Raw genomic sequence first — 17,149 nt, 5'->3', positions numbered from 1 at the left:
TCACTGATAAAAAAAAGGATATAAAGCAAAACAAAACGTGACATGACAGAGAACAAAATATTTAAGTAGACAATACAAAGTTTATAGATCGGTAGAACGACAGATATACTAGTAGCCAAAATAACACAAATCCTGTGAAGAGGCTCACGGAACCCAATGTTGGTTCTGGGAGTCGGAAGGTTAAAGGTTCTGTACGAGCGTAGAGATCTGGCAGGAATATTGAATTTTATATACACATAAACTGTTCAGTAGAATACAAAATAAAACATGTTTATTATGGAATATATATATCACTTATTCTACATCATGAAATTTGTATCGCACAGATTCCTACTCATCGGCAAAGACAAAGGGTGTAGGCCGAGAAAAAAGCCGGGGAAACAACTCTCGGTACTCTTTTTAAATATTTTAAAATATCAAATTTAAATAGAATTTAATGTATATACCTAAATCTTATAATAATGTCACAAGCAACTCTTGTGAACTCAGCCAGGGTACAAACAAATAGCTCCCCGATAGAAAACTTATTTATTATATGTATCGCGTGAGTAACGCGATGTTGTAACCTGTAGACTGTCCATAATAATATTATGCATAATATATTATAAGTTTTAAATAATTTAATATTTCTTAAAATTCTTTATTAATGGTTAGGTTAGGTTAGTCTCGTTGCTTAGGAACGTTCAGGAAACTTGTTAAACGTTTCGTTCACTCACTTGTCTGACGGAACTTTAGCGACTTGATTGAATATGGACATTTAATCAACTGTCTAGAGATTCAATTAACATTCTGATTTAACTACTTTACTGCGACATATATAAGTACACACGCGTCTTTTTATTTTTAAAGACATAAATGTAAATATATTTTTTAAAAGCGATATTTAAACTATTAAGTATTTCTTAAATTTGACGTAAGTAAGACGTGATTTAACATATAATTAATTAGCAGAAAGCGGGAAACAAGATCTATAATATATGTAAAAGTAGAGGTGGTTTATAAAATTGTTCCATTTGCGGGTAGGTAAGATTTTGTTGTAGTTTTGTGTGATATCTTTGGAAACTCCGTCCGCAACTTGAAAATTTGCTATTGTTAAAGAACTGGTTAGCTGGTTTTCCGAAATGGCGAAGTGCCAACACTGTCTTGAAACATCTTTTGAGTATTTCATGCAATATACTTTAAATATATAGCCTTTATAAATTGTTAATTCAAAATACTTAAATGTGTAGAATAATAAAAGATCTCGTTAATTTTCCTTTGTGGCTTAGTATATATTATGTATACTTAGTTACATTAAAACAAAATCAAATAATATAAATTATGAGGGATGCGATGGGCGGACTTGCTAACAAGCGATCTCTTCCAGGCAGCCCTAGAAAGGGAAAAACTGAAAAATGAAAGATGTAGGATAAATTGCAAGATCGTAACGAAATGAACATAAATTCAGTGACACTGAGAGAATTTGAATGACGAAACTTAATCTAAATAAATATAGAAAAATTAACTAAAATCTAATATGTCAATTATTGACTGTATGCTCAATGTCAATTCAGTCTTATCAGTCAGAAGTCAATCTTGACGCTAAGGCTCTATTCTCATGCAAAGTGGAAGTGCATTTGCCTCCGAAAGTAGCTGGTGTTTGCGAGACCCACACCAGAATCTTTGACTTAGAGACTGTGTAATACCGACTAAAACCCAACTCCTGCCTCGTGTCACCTTGTCGTCCACAATCTATTTCATAAGGCACTTTCTTTTGCGAACTAGTGTCCTGTGGAATCGACTGTCCTCCACTGGCAGTCTTCCCTGAGAGATACGACCTATAACTATTCAGAGTTAGGAGTGTACTCCTCCCTCAAAAGCTGGCAACCCACCCACTAAGTATAGCTGTCCATGGGCCGCGATGACTGCCCTTTGTGGGCATCTCGTAGGCTTGCTTTCCCTCTATTATATAAAAAAAACCCCTCGGGTTACAAGGATGACTTAAACAGGCTCCCGGGGCAGTCTTGTGTTTTACTCACGTACCAGAGAACTCTTCCTATATAATTCCAATTCCATGCGCCCATTCAGAGCGCTTAGATGATTCCAATCCTGTATTCCAATGCGTTGTTTCACTTACAGTTTCAGTAACTGGAGCTTAAGTCATGTCCCTTCTCCATACCGGTTCTTGTAAAAAGTTTTAAAACTGTGAACTTACGGAAACTTAAAGTGTCTATTTTCGAACCAATTCGACTTAGGGTGCTTCAAGGAACGAGCGTATCAATTCTTTGTGCCTGCAACTGCTCGCCCTCTGGCATTGAGAATATTCTTGGGCTGTATCACTTAACAGATGAGCCTCCTGCCCGATTTCCCTCTGTTCTATAAAACATAGCTTAAATAAAAATATCGGTATCCAATACTGGCGTTGTGCCATACTGGAACTATTGGTCACGATAAAGCTTCATTACCTATGAATAGAGCCGTGTGTGTTGATCTATAATCTGTGGTTGTTTGTGTAAAATTTAATCAACTTGATGGTACGACTAAGGGCTGTATTACAATAATATATACTTCTTGACCTCAGACAACATTAAGTCTCCTGCCCGTTTGTTGTATAAAAAAAAACTTAATTCTGATCAGTGCGGTCGAAATTTTATGGGAAATATAAAATCATCTATATATATATATATAACAAACAGATATAGCGTTATAATTTTCTTAACCTGCATAGTAATAATAAAAAAAATGATGAAAAAGAAAATTAAAACAAATTTAAAATGTTTGGTACCTGTGGCAGTATACCTTTAACGCTGGCAGCATTTCCTCGCTGTATAGCGATATATATTCGTCGAGGAAGCCACCAGCTCTGCGGTCACCAGGCACCAACCTAAATCTTTAATTGGCCTAAGTCTCTTCTCCAAAGGGAACAAAATCAAAGTTGGAAAAAGACTTTTAAAAGCGATTTATTGTTTTCCTGCTCCGCAATCTCGTAGTTTGTAGAATAATATTTACATAGTTATAAATATAGTAATAACTTATATTTAGCGGTATTGTTCGGGCCAGACATGTTCTAAATGGGCAATAACCCAAGACTGTAAATCCTATAAAGCCTAAGGCCACTGTCATAATATATTCAGACCCAGACAAGGCGATCTTTGATCACAATACTATGAAGATTTAGTTCCTATATTATTTTCGAACCAAGTGCTTAAATTTTTTATACAATTTGTATAAAGAGCAAATTTGGCCCACATAGAGTACACTTCTCAGCCCTGGGTGGGAGCTCCCCAGTACCAGCTCCTTCCACTTGACCGTATCCAACGAAGAGCGGTTCGAATCGTCGATGACCAATCCATCTCCGTGCGGCTCGATCCTTTGGCGTTGCGTAGAGATGTGGGGTCACCCTGCATCTTCTACCGCATTTACCATGAAGAGTGTTCAGAGCAGTTGTTCAGAATAATACCTGCAGCTAAGTTTCATCATCGGACGTCGAGGCAGAATACAAAATTCCATCCGTATCACCTTGACGTCCGACATTCCACGACTGAGCGTTTTTCAAGGCTATTTTTGCCGCGCACCACCGCTATGTGGAACCAGCTGCCCACTAAAGTATTTCCGAACCAATTCGACTTATAGTCCTTCAAGAAAAAAGCGTACAAGTTCTTAAAAGGCCGGCAACGCACTCGCGAGCCCTCTGACATTGAGAGTGTCCATGGGCGGCGGTATCACTTAACATCAGGTGAGCCTCCTGGCCGTTTGCTCCCTATTTTATAAAAAAAAATCCACCCGTATTACCTCGACGTCTGTTGTTCCACAACTGAGCGTGTTTTGTAAGACAGTTTGTGCCGCGCACCACCACTATGTTGTACCAGCTGAACACCGACGTATTTTCGAACCAATTTGAGGGTCCTTATCGGGCGGCGATATCTCTTAATATCAGATGAGACGCTTGCCCATTAAAAAAAATTTAACCTGACTTATAATAATTATTGAAAACAGATATAAATAAAATTATACTATTCTAAGATGCGGGTCTTGTCCTAGAGAGGGCTTCCTCCAACTTTTTCCACCCTATTTTATTTTTTGCCTTCGTCATCCAACTTTATCTGGCTAACCATTCGATCCCCTTGGCCACTATTTTGGTCCGAGCTTGTTCTAATTTCCTAGTTTCCCTTTGGACTAGCCCAAAGATTAGTTCAGTCGGTTACTGTTTTAAATCTGTCATCTGTATGGCATCGTGTCCTGCATCTGATTTCAGCAGTAACAAAAATTCTGTTTTATTAAATTACTAGCTGTGCTCTACGGTTCTACCCGCATTTTTTCGACGATATTCTATAGCCTAAAGCTTTTCTAGGTAAATGGACTTTTGTAAGTCTTTTTTGTAGATATTGATGTCTTCTTTAAAACTGTACAGGAGTTTGCTTTGATTGGGAATGTTTTTTTGGTATTTTTTACACCCTGGGTTTCACTATCGCGAAAGGAATCATAACTTTGAATACATACCCTATGTTCATCAGAGTTAATATTAGGTCCTATTGATGAAATAATTTTTCAAAGCTGATCTTTAGTTTGAAAGCCTATCGAAAACACAGATTGTTCCTCTTAATAAGTGTAGAAATATAAGAACCCTCTAAGGGTACCCTCTTTTTAAACAACCCAAATTATTTGTGACGTCAAGTACAATTTGCAAATTGTTGAATTCGTCTGTCGAGAGTGGCAAAAGTTTTTCTCACCGCTCGTTATTTTTCGCTGTCCCCTCATTTCTTAATAAATGGATCAAGTGTTCAACAAATTGTCTACGGATCTGCTTGTACGACAATCGTAAATAAAATCGCGGTTAAATGAGGTGCGGATTCAAAGTAAGCACGTATCTATAAGGTATCTCGGATTATGGATTATAAAAGAAATTGTAATGTATATTTTTTAAATAAGATATTTTTGATAAGTGATACCCATGGACATATTGCCAGAAGGATCGCGTGCGTTAAATTGTAACAATTGGTACGCTCTTAAAGGACCCTAAATAATAATCATTAATTTATCACAAAATCCCTAATAAAAAAACTTTACAGAAATTGGTTGAATAAAGTTAAATTAGATAAAGTTTAACAAAAGGTTTTTATTATCATAGACATGAATACAAATAATACAATTATTTCATTTTACCTTATTACTACTAAAGATTATTACAGTATTTCATTAATGGTAATAGAATTATTACTATTATTGTAATCAATATTTTTGATATTAATGGCTTCGGATCTGTTCCAATCGACTGTGGTAGGGACACGAAGATAAAGTGTCACTAAAATTATTAATTATTATACTCAAAACTGTATTATTTATGACAGCAAACAGCCTATTAGCTGTTACTGCATAACAATAGAACATTCATGAAATTTGATATAAAATGAAGGTTAGGGGAAATTCTCATTAAATCATTTTAATTTCATGCCCATGCGCCTCGAATTACACAATGGGATCTATTAATTTCAGCATCAAATATGGGCGTAATGTAAGCATAAAATTTAATGAGACAGAAAACAATATTTGGATGTTATTTTGCGTTGAGCACAGACTACAAAGCTAAACTTCGTTTGACAGCGCAATTTTATCAAAATAGGCAAAAAAAATATTTATCATTACTCTGGTTTAAGTTATTTCAACAACTGAGCGTTTCTCAAGGCAGTTTTTGCCGCGTACCACAACTATGCACAACCAGCTGCTGTGGTCTCTGGCAGAATGACCAGCGCTGTGGAACAACTCTGCTCCACAGCATAATGCTGAGCCAGGGCCAATTACAACCACAGCACACACGCATTACACAATTAAACCTTTTTCTTATGTTAAACTGTTATGTCTATGTCTATGTCAATGGTGTATCAAGAAAAAAAACATCAAATTCTAAAAAGCCGGCAACACACTCGCGAACCTTTGGTATTGAGAGTGTCCATAGGCGGCGGTATCACTTAACATCAGGTGAGCCTCCTTCCCGTTTGGGTTTCTATAAAGACAATGGCAATAATAAAAACATACCAATCTTTTAAATAATTTAATTCTAAGAACAATGTAGATTCGTATGCTACTTCAGTGCGTTCGTTAGTTGCAGTAGAATGTAATGTAATTAAATTAGAGACTCTTCGACATACAAGAGAGCACGTTCTAATAATATAGGAGTATATATCGTGATTCATTTGTCTTTTTTGAAGTGTAACATCTTGAAATCAACTCCCGGTGAGGGTCTTCCCTGAGAGATACGACCTCCAAATATTCAAAGTAAATACTCCTCCCTCAAAGGCCGGCAACGCTAGGTCATACCTAAAAACAGGTATCCATGGGCTGCGATGACTGCCCTTTATGGCCGTCTCGTAGGCTCGTTTGAAATATTAAAAAAAGCTTCAATGTGAGATGGCGACATCTACCCACAGCTAGTACTAACTTTTTGAAAAGGTTACATATTCTGTATTACCTACATTACTCAAAGAATTGATTGGAATAACATAAATTTTTTTTGTGTCCATTGAGTCAACTGACAAAAGTTATATTATTTATTAGTGCCTATATTTATAGTACTTAGTAATTTTTCGTTAATGTATGTTTGTTTTTCCTAATTAATTTCTTATTTTATATTGTTTTGTGTGTAAATTTGTTGTGCATTCTTGTCGATCTATGATCACCTCTGAGAGAATTGTGTTTTATTATAAATAAATAAGTAAAACTGATTGAATAATTAACGAGAATGGTTTAGGTGTCATGTTTCGAGGATTACGCGTCACGGTGCGAAACCGCGGTGTGTCAATGGCAACAATAGGATTGTTAAGTTATTCGAAAATTTCTTTAAATTATTTGGAATTTCAGTTTTTCATGTCTAGAAAATTATTTAGTGTGCTTCATTAACTATTCCCTAGTAATTCTGAAAACCTACTTAAGATTATTAAGTGATGGACATTCACATTGCCAGAAGGCTTGCAATGCCGGTATTAAAAAGCTCGGCTCTATTTTACTAAATCAGATTTATTGTATTTATGAACAATTTCGCCCACGCGTGTGGACGCCACAATGTCTGAAGGTGAACCAGTGGTGATTATATGCACGTATTATGCGTAATTTATAGACTTGATACACCAGAGCAGTTTATTAATAAAAAATAAAATATCATTTATTCATTATTGGTAGAGTCAGACGTCAAGAAATCTTGCTTCAAATTTAACTGTCAGTTCTCCAATCAAGAGAAGCCAAACACTGTCCGTCACTCTTCGACTTGGGTCTTCCAGAACTTAAATTACTTTTAAGAGTATGTTCGAAAGTAATTTATATTATAAAATAAATTTATTTATTCCGTGTAGTATTTTAAAGTTTTATCTCTGTCTCAAACATTACATAATTAGTTACACATTCGTTTCTTGGCTGGCGGTCGAAATTGGCACTTCCGTCGCCATTTTGAAATGTCAGAACTGACATTGTTAATATTCTTTAATTTCTTGGTGCGTACAATAAATAATGCGCTATCTACATCAAATCAAATCTAAATAGAATGTATTTAGTTTTTCTTTGCATAATTACAATGGCAAAGTTTTTATTGTCGAACGGTTCTGATTGCTAGGTATCTTAACAGATATCATATATTACAGGTAATAAAACCCGTAATATCAGTTTTTCCTAAGTTTGTTTCATATTTATTTTAGCCTGGAACTGGTTTTTCTAGATACGTATACATTTATTTATTTAAAAATTTCAATAAATTATTAAGTTCGCCTGCAACTTCATCATTATTCCCCTTATATTGGTTAGTTTGTTATTTACTGGCAATACTAATATCCATGACAGCAACACTTACCGGCCAATGAGAGTTTTTGGCATTGTATGTGATTTTTTAGTTACATAATCGTCCGTTTTGTGGCGCTACATTCGCTTAGTAGTTCTATAGCAAAAATCGAAATTTTCAAGCGTTTCTGAATACAAAAAAAGGATGGATTTTGATATACAGAAATCGTACACATGTAAATATTTAAAAATGGAACTTTAGAATGGGCGTGCGCGACATTTGTTGACAATGAACGGTAAGATTAACACAGAGTATAAACGGAATATCTCTTACGGTTCACAGAACAAGTTTGCATACCATATGTCGTGGGAATGTCATGTGTGTTTTATGCAAGGTATTGGAAGCTAAAAACGGTCCATTAAGTTAGCGAAGTGATTGGTTGAAAGAGACTTCTTTTCTGTATAATACCTTCAGAAATGCACAGTGTTTCATTAATTCTAGAATAATATAGTTAATAATGGAGCATTTATATGCTGTTGTATAATTTTAAAACGAGTTTTTAATAGGTCGACATAGTAATAAGGTGTTTGTCATATAATATTAATAAAGTTTTCATATATATGTGACGAATCAAACTCCAATGTGTTGCTAAATTGTATATTTATTCTAACCTTTAAGTTTAAAAAAATCTTAATAACCAAAAAATTATGCGTGAAGACAAAATAATGAATTATTCAATTACCGAGAAAACATACAAACAATATTTATGCTTAATTTTATAAAAGTATTTCGAAATGTATACTTTAATCTTATTCCGAAAACGTTTCGTTTTCCACAGACTAATAAACTCTCAATATTATATATATATAATAAATATACCATAAGACGAATCCGTTTTTAAATACTAGGATCTTATGGAAGACAAGCCCGTGCTACTGTGGCGAAAGAACCGACCAAACGATAGGTCATTTACTTGTGACCGACCTTCGGAGGAACCAGGTGCGATCTGGAGTTCAAGACTTGCATAGGGATATAAGCCAGTTATTCGCCTGCTCGATAGCTCGCTTGACCACAGATCGCAGCTGAAAAAATTCTGACAATTGTCAAATGTGTCAGAAGGTAAACATCATTAATGCGGCTCTCGCCGTGCTCGGTAAACGACTCCGGAATTATCCTCCTGATGATGACCGCGAGTCCGTTGGAAACAACCTTGCCTAGCTTCTCGTCCACAACTGCCTGTTATGCTACCAGCTGCTTTAAGCTGTTTTTCCGACCCAATTCGATCTTAGTCCTTCAAGAGCGTAACAATTCTTAAAAAGGCAGCATCGCAGTTGCAGGCTTCTGGCATTTAGAGTGTCCATGGGCGGAGGTATCACTTAACATCAGGTGAGCCTCCTGCCCGTTTGCCTCCTATTACATATAAAATGAATTAATAGATTCTAGTTTAATAATCTTCGGTTCAATTAATCGGAGGAATTTAGATTAAACCGTTTATAAGAGTTCCGCCCGATTTGCTTTGAATTAATATTGTAATCGGCCAGGATGGCTTAGTGGCTTAATATAATGGCGAGTTAAAATATTGTATCTTTTACGTTGTTCACAGATGTGGTCTTCATGCAGATTTCACCGAGCTGACGGCCTGCGTTGGTGGAGAACTTGACAGGCATGAAGGTTCTGCCGTCCACAGGCGGTATTTCTATATAACTTTGCTACGGGAGCCTGTGTCCAGGTATGTTGTTGTACTATTAATCTATGTATTACTTTGTAAACCTTACTTTTTCTCTCTTTATTTTCGTGACTGTCATGTTTGTAGGATTAAATAATAATAATAACTTATTTCGAGCCGTGTTGGCCAAGTTCAGCGTGCGGCTCTCATCCCTGAGCTCGTAAGTTCGATCCCCGGCTGTGCACCACAGCTGTGTTTTATGTATCAATATGTATCAATAAATGTTATAATCAAGATGGGACTGTATGGAAAAAAAAAACATTAGACTAGATATTATTCCAAATTTAGTAACTTCGCTAACAAGAAACAATATTAAATAAAAATAAAAATATTATTTCATAAATTGCTTACACAATTACAAATTATGTTAATTAGACATCATTTCATTTGACTGTTATCCGAATACAGAAACACATCCTTTTTTCGAATTAGAATTCTCGTCAAGAATAGGTTTTGTTCATCATGGAGCGTCAATGTTTCAATTGGTTTGTGACGTTTTACGTGCAATTTTAGAGGTAAGTTAATATGCCACTTAGTACATAAGTTAATTATTTACATCTGTTCGACGTTCTGGTGGACAGAAAAAGCTGTGTCCAGTTTGTGTTTCCACCGCAACAACTTCTTTTCTAATTCAAATTATGTATATAATAAATAAATAATAATCAACAATCAATTCACCTACATCACCATCACACAACACCTGAGTTAGGTTAACTTAGTTAAATGTATTTAAAAACATTAATAGATTTTTTCCTTTCGTTAATATTTGAAGCTTTTATTATGTAGTCCATGTTTTTATATCTTTTGTATAATTATTATTTTTTTCCATCAACTGGCTACTAAGCCGTTGAATCTGTACAAATTAAATAAAAACAATGGCGCTACAAGCTTTTAGGTCTGGGCCTCACATTTCTGTATCTGTTCGGTGATTTATATTTTTCTTAATAAGCAAATAGGCGATCTGCCTGGAAAATGTCGTCTTTCACTATACGAGAGAGCACACATCGATAGATGGTCCAGTGGTGCAGAGCTGGGCATCGATCCTACGAAAGCATGAGAGCCGACCAGAACTGCCCATGAAACTAGTTGGGAATTTTAAGTGCAGTCATCTGACATCTGCCTCTAATTTTGTGTTTGAACAGCTGTGCGTATTGTTCCCAGGTATTTATCGGAATACCGGCACGTGAAGCGTGGGGCTACTTGGAAGGGCTCCCGCCACTGGTGCCAAGGGAGGACAGCTTCTGGTAAGAATCATGTTGTATACGTGTACATGTACAAATCATGAGTGTCAAGATAACATAGCATTCTCTATATCTCAATATATTTAAATCTCCTGTCACGATGTTTGTCCGCGATGGACTCCTAAACGACTTAAGCGATTTTAAATTAAATTGGCACACCGTGAGCAGTCTGGTCCAACTTAAGAGATATAATAGCTTAGATCTTTAATTATAGTCGCAATTTTATTTTATCGCAAATTATTTGTCTATAATTAATTGACAGTCACAATTATCTGTTAACTCCAAAATATTCTAACAGATGTCGATACTTTTCGACTGGATTGAGCAAGTAATCAATAGATGGCACTGCTATGGTAAACCGATAAACGTGTCATATAAGCTACAATTCAATATCATGATTACGTACGTATTATTGAGGCTAAAGTATAAAACCACCAACCACGTGTTACTTAGACCGAAGTGTAAATGAAATTCAAATTATAGTGACGATAATACAGTGAAATTATTCTTTCGTGTCACGGTATTAAGGCTAAAACCACATTAAGGAGAAACGAAGTTCGCGGGGGCAGCTAGTTATATATATTTATTATGATAACAGAATTATGTTGTATACATGTACTTATACATGTACAAATCATGAGTTTCAAGTTAACATAGTATTCTCTATATAGTATCTACATAATATATATCTAACATCAAATCTGATATAAAATTATTCCGAGTAGTTTTTAAACTAAAAAAACTATATTTTTAGCTAAGTACATGTAATTTTACACAAGTATAGTACATATAAATTACGCGTCCCGTTGTTTGTCCGCTGTAGACTCCTAAACTACTTAACCGATTTCAAAAAAATTTGCACACCGTGTGCAGTTTGATCTAACGTATAATATAGGATAGCTTTATATAATTCCACTGTATGTATGTCACTGAACATCTCTTAAACGGCTTAATTGAATGTTGCTTTTTGTATGCGTTTCGTTGGATGGCATTTTTTTTTTGATGTTGGCAGACCCAACGTCTGTCGGGTCCGCTAGAACGCTTATGAATTAAGAGTCAAGATTTGTTTTTTTTTCTGTCATTCAAAGTAGTGTTTGTGTTTTGCATGAGCTTAAGAAAAAGTCCTATTTGATATCGACTTCTTACATTAGTCGGTTTCCGCCCTGTTCGATTCAAGAAGAAATTAAGAATCTTGTACCTAGTTTTAATCTCTGATTAAAAATTAATATGCACCTACATGACTTCTCCGCTATGTCCACCATGTGGGGAAGAGGGCATCCTGAAACATGATGAACACCTGAGTTGTGTCATCCAATATTAAATAAATAAAAATAAATGTTTTAAAGAAAACCTTGTGCAATATTACATATTTATACTTTGTAAGTACAAGTGTATTGGTTATTACAACAAACTCCCAAGCGAAATTAGAAAATTAACACTAAATAAATTCAAAGCCGTCGTTAGACGTAAATTAATCAATAAAGCTTTTTATACATTTGACGAATATTTAAACCTATTCCTTGGAATTGATTTTCTCCAGTTCAAACAATTAGACTCTCAAAACTTAGCGATTAAAAAGAGTGGCGGAGAGTTCCTTGCCAGTTCTTCTCGCCTATATGAATAAAGTTATTTTGAATTTGAGTTTGAGTGTTACAGGTAACGATATCGTCAACTAACGTATAAACTGTATCGTCTTTTGTAGTAGTTTATGGAAACAAACAAATGATTCGATGGACATTTTCAGCAACTCCATAGGTACCTACAGACCTTTCGCCAAATCTATATTCAAATATTTTATGTATACCGTATTACAATGTAATTACGTAATTACATCGTGAGTGGTGTGGAGATAGAATAATCGAAAATAATTATATCGAAAAAATTATCGAAGGCTATAATCAAATCAAATTCTATAAAAAGTATTATTTCTATCAACAAACTTTTCTGCCTACCCTCAAAATTAACTTTTATCCCACAGCATCGGAGGTACCCTCATGTTACAATGGCGATTCTTGGCGCGGTGTAACATTGGAAGAATTTACTGCCTGCTCGTGGAACTTGGCCAATAACCGACAAACAAGAATGTTGGCAGATTTGGCCCTCGTAGGCTGTTACAATGGAACTCTGCGACACAGGACAGCTGATACGGATAGGGTCCTCCTGGCATCCGCAAAACGAAATTTGGCTGCGATGGCCTATTTCGGACTAACTGAGTTCCAGAAGGTATGTTTTTTAACTGGCTGTAGAACTAGATTTTTATCGTTTTATCGGCCGCAGTTTTGAATCAAACATTTTCGACGTTTATTATATTTACATAAAGCCATAATTATACTTTAAACCTTAAGTATAAAAACATATAATTGATTAAGTAGTTGTGTGTATATCAGGTTTATACACACGGCTGGAGTAACAAGATTTAATATGTATGAATATATAATTAAAAAAAAATTAAAAACTAAGTTTTTATTTACAACGATTAAATTATAGAATCCAATAGGCATTTAAGTCGAAGGCAAGGCAGTTTCCTCATGTTTTCCTTCGTACGAGCGAATGTTAAAAGAGCACATACAAAGTCCATTGGTGCTGGGGAACGAACCTACGACCTCAGAGATGAGAGTTCCACTCTGAAGCCACTGCTAACACTGCGAAAACGGGCAGAAATTTGATTTAATTATTAGGAATATGACGGCTCTCTGTTTTGTTAGTGTAAACTACACTCGCAATGTTATAGTAATAGGAACTGAAATAGACCAAATGCAGGAAGCACTGTTCAGCAATAGATTTCCGATTTTACAGCGATAAACTGTCATATATATCACGTGGGATCACATAACATATTATATGATATACGAATATATCAGAAAGTTAATGGTCTCCGCGATTTTGGATTTCAAATTTCTGTTATATGATCGGCGGTGTATGCCTGATAAGTGAAATAAATTATAAATAAAAATGTGTTTTTGACATTATAATGTGTAAGATTAGGGTACCCTTTTAGGTAAAGATATACCTGTGTCAAGGTTCCCAGTTCTTCTGCAACAAACTTAATATCTAGTATATGACATGACGTATATAAAATTTAATTATACTTTTTTAAATTATTCTCGTCTTTTGTGTGCATGACACAGGCGTGTTGAAAACAGTTGGAAGTGAGTGTGTGGAAGCATGTTGGTGAATGAGTGAGTGTGGGTGCATGTAAGTGAGTGAGTGAGGGAAATGTGTAACTGTATAGTAGGTCTCGGAAGCATCTCCAAATTGCGTAAGGTGTGTTCTAAAGCCAGTGCTTTTATTGTATTTTTGATTGTAGACGGTGGGCTGGTAGATATTGACCAGTCTGCCTGCTTACTGCATCTGGCGAAGTCAGTACCGTCTGGTCGACGAACTCCCTATTTTGTTTAGGAACACCCTAATATCATACAGGAGCGCTCTGTGTGGTGTTATGTTCATATATTTTAATGTATGTTATATAATGTTATACGTAGAGCAGTGTTGGCCTAGTGGCTCCAGCGTGCGCCTCTCATCCCTGAGGTCGTAGGTTCGATCCCCGGCTATGCACAAATGGTTTTTTTTCTATGTGCGCATTTAACATTAGCTCGAAAGGTGAAGGCAAACATCGTGATGAAACCGACTTGCCTTAGACACAAAACCTCAATGGTGCGCTTCAGGCACAGAAGGCTGATCACCTACTTGACGATTCCATTAACAAATGATTATGAAACAGATACAAAAGTCTGAGGCCCAGGCGCAAAAAGGTTGTAGCGACATTGATTATTATTATTATGTTATACGTACCTTAAGAAAAACACTTTTTAAACGGATTAAAGCTATGTATTATTATTAAAACTTATACTTATTTAACAATCCGCGAAAACAGAGGACACTGTGAGTCATTTTTGCAAAAACCCGTCATCTTTTAGTCGATGCCAACTTCGGGGCAATCAATACAGATAAAACAACTTTCTCTGCAGCTGTGATACTTTTGACACTTAACACCTTTCGTCTTCAGTTACCGTGACCACGCACGCTGAAAAGCACGGGAAACGTCGGAAAAATTTAAAATTTAGAACTATGTAAATAAGTTTTTAATAATAATAAATAGCTTTAATCCGTTTAAAAAGTGTTTAAAGATATTTAACAAAATACAATACTATATACGTATCTTACCATTTCAATAAATTATTCGTGTTTTAAATTAATTAATTAAAATACATATATAATATCACTCGATGTACGTAATTAAACCAAGTAGTGTTTGCCCAGGCTTCAGCGTCTATGTGCACATTTACACATATTCGTACAGTGAAGAAAAACATCGCAAGGAAATTGATATTAGACGGTGTGTGTCAGGCACAGAAGGTTGATCACCCATTTGCCTATTAGATTGACAAATGATAATATAGAAATCTGAGGCGCAAGGTTGTAGTGCTTCTGGATATTATTATGTTGTAGTAATGTTTTTTTTTCCACAGATATCACAATATGTATTCGAAGAAACCTTCAATCTACGTTTTGCTGTTCCCTTCACGCAGCACAACGCTACTGTTTCCGGCGCGACTCTCGCCGCTCTGTCGCCTGCGCAGGTCGCGCAGATCAAACAGCTCAACTCGCTTGATCTTGAACTGTATGACTTCGCTAAGGGGCTCATGTTTAAAAGGTATTGTTAAAAATAGTTTAACAGATAACCTCATTCGTCTTTCTGTCAAATTCTGTTTAATAAAAAATATTCATTACTACTCTAAGATGCCTTTAAGAGAACTTTTACAGCTACCCTTTCGATCCCATTTGGGCCATGTTGCCCTATCTTGATCTTTCTTCCTCGTTTTGAGCCGGTCCATTTTAATCCAAATTAATCAATAAAGCTTTTTATAAATTTGACGATTATTTAAATAATCCTCTTCCTTGTGATTGATTTGCTCCAGTTCAAACAATTTGTATGACTCAAAACTTAGCGAGAGTTTCTTGCCAGTTCTTCTTGCCCGCTCTACGACCTTGCGAACTGGCAGTTAATATACGTTTAGAATCAATTTAATATGTTGTGACTTGTATACTTGTTTACCTATATTAAAAAAAAGTTATTTTATGTTTGAGTTTGATGGGCTGTGTGCCTGTCTATGGCTCCCAAATTTTCTATTCTGGTTTACATTAGTAAAGAGACAACGACGTAGCTGGTTCTACTGTAGAACATGGATTTCCTTTCTAAGAAAAAGTTATTGACAGCGCTTTTAGAATTGAACAAAAAAGGTATTATGTACATACTCAAGATGTTGTTATGGATAAAACTTTCACAACTATTGTATAAGAACTTTATACCAACCATACATTTTGCTCACTCACTTCATAGTTTTCCAAGCTTAGACGATTACCTACATCGTCAGAGTTACGTCCCGAGAGTAAAGCCATATGAAGGCGCTCTCACCATTAATAGTATTTAATTAATTATCATGAGGTTCCTTCCTTCCATCCTTCCATCCTTATATATAAAAATAATTTCCTATTTCCCTTGGTCACGGCATCACGCGTGAACGGCTGGACCGATTGCGCTAATTCTTTTTTGTTGTGTTTGTTATTGTCAGGAGAAGGTTCTTATGAAAAAATAAGAAAATTGGAAAAAATAAGAATACTTATTAAGTAATCATGAATTTTATTACGATAGCAAATATTTTTTTCAGTGCATAGCGCTTTTACAATCAAACTTTTTTCATGTAATCTTATGGCGTTTGACATCACATTGATTTGTTTATCATAAAGAATTTTTAGTTAATTATATCAATTCGAAATCAATATTCATAGTTACGACAGGACAACTTCTGTCGGGTCCACTAGACATTGATATTTTTTCTAAATAGAAATATATAATACATATAAAATACGAAGAACAGGACAATAATTAAAAAGGCGGAGTTAAGTTCCATGGCGGTTATTGTATGGAGATGTTTAAATAAAACTCTTTGTTTGAAGCTTGGTAACAACTGACTTATATGGTTTTAAATATGAGCTCACAACTAACACAGGGCTAGAGGGGTTGCGACGCTTACAAATACAAACTTGGCTAGGGTTGATAAATCTAAATGACACTTATGTTGGACATTATCGGTAACGAGAATGTTAAAATGCAATTTGTAAGTGTGGTAAAAACTAAAGGGATATTGGCTTGCAAGTGTGATGATTGTTTACATTATACAATTTTAATTAGTAACTAAAATATTTATACCTTAACTAAAGATGGGTTACATAACTCACGTAACAATAATTAAATTTAACGTGAAATTATCCAAAAGAAGACAATTAGATCTGTCCAATAAGAATAAACAAAGAGAAATGGAAAAATGTGTAGAAGGCTTTTACTCTAAAAGAAGCCAGGCAATACCAGACCGCTGAAAAAAATCTTACTAAGAAACTTATCTTAACTAACCAATTATTGTATGGGTTCATTAATAAAGC

The 17,149-nt window shown here is 35.2% G+C and overlaps 1 protein-coding gene across 1 annotated transcript in view; it reads left to right on the top strand.

The window, feature by feature from the left end:
* LOC123717686 (heparan-sulfate 6-O-sulfotransferase 2) overlaps positions 1-17,149 on the top strand; it is a 94,975-nt gene that overhangs the window by 69,370 nt on the left and 8,456 nt on the right. The window contains exons 4-7 of the mRNA XM_045673825.1: positions 9,345-9,470; positions 10,629-10,711; positions 12,687-12,931; positions 15,178-15,362. Coding sequence (XP_045529781.1) covers positions 9,345-9,470; positions 10,629-10,711; positions 12,687-12,931; positions 15,178-15,362 — 639 coding nt within the window. The remainder of the gene's footprint in view (positions 1-9,344; positions 9,471-10,628; positions 10,712-12,686; positions 12,932-15,177; positions 15,363-17,149) is intronic.

The sequence above is a fragment of the Pieris brassicae genome, chromosome 13 (assembly GCF_905147105.1).
Source record: "Pieris brassicae chromosome 13, ilPieBrab1.1, whole genome shotgun sequence".
Taxonomy (NCBI): domain Eukaryota; kingdom Metazoa; phylum Arthropoda; class Insecta; order Lepidoptera; family Pieridae; genus Pieris; species Pieris brassicae.
This window is presented reverse-complemented; position numbering and strand designations above follow the sequence as displayed.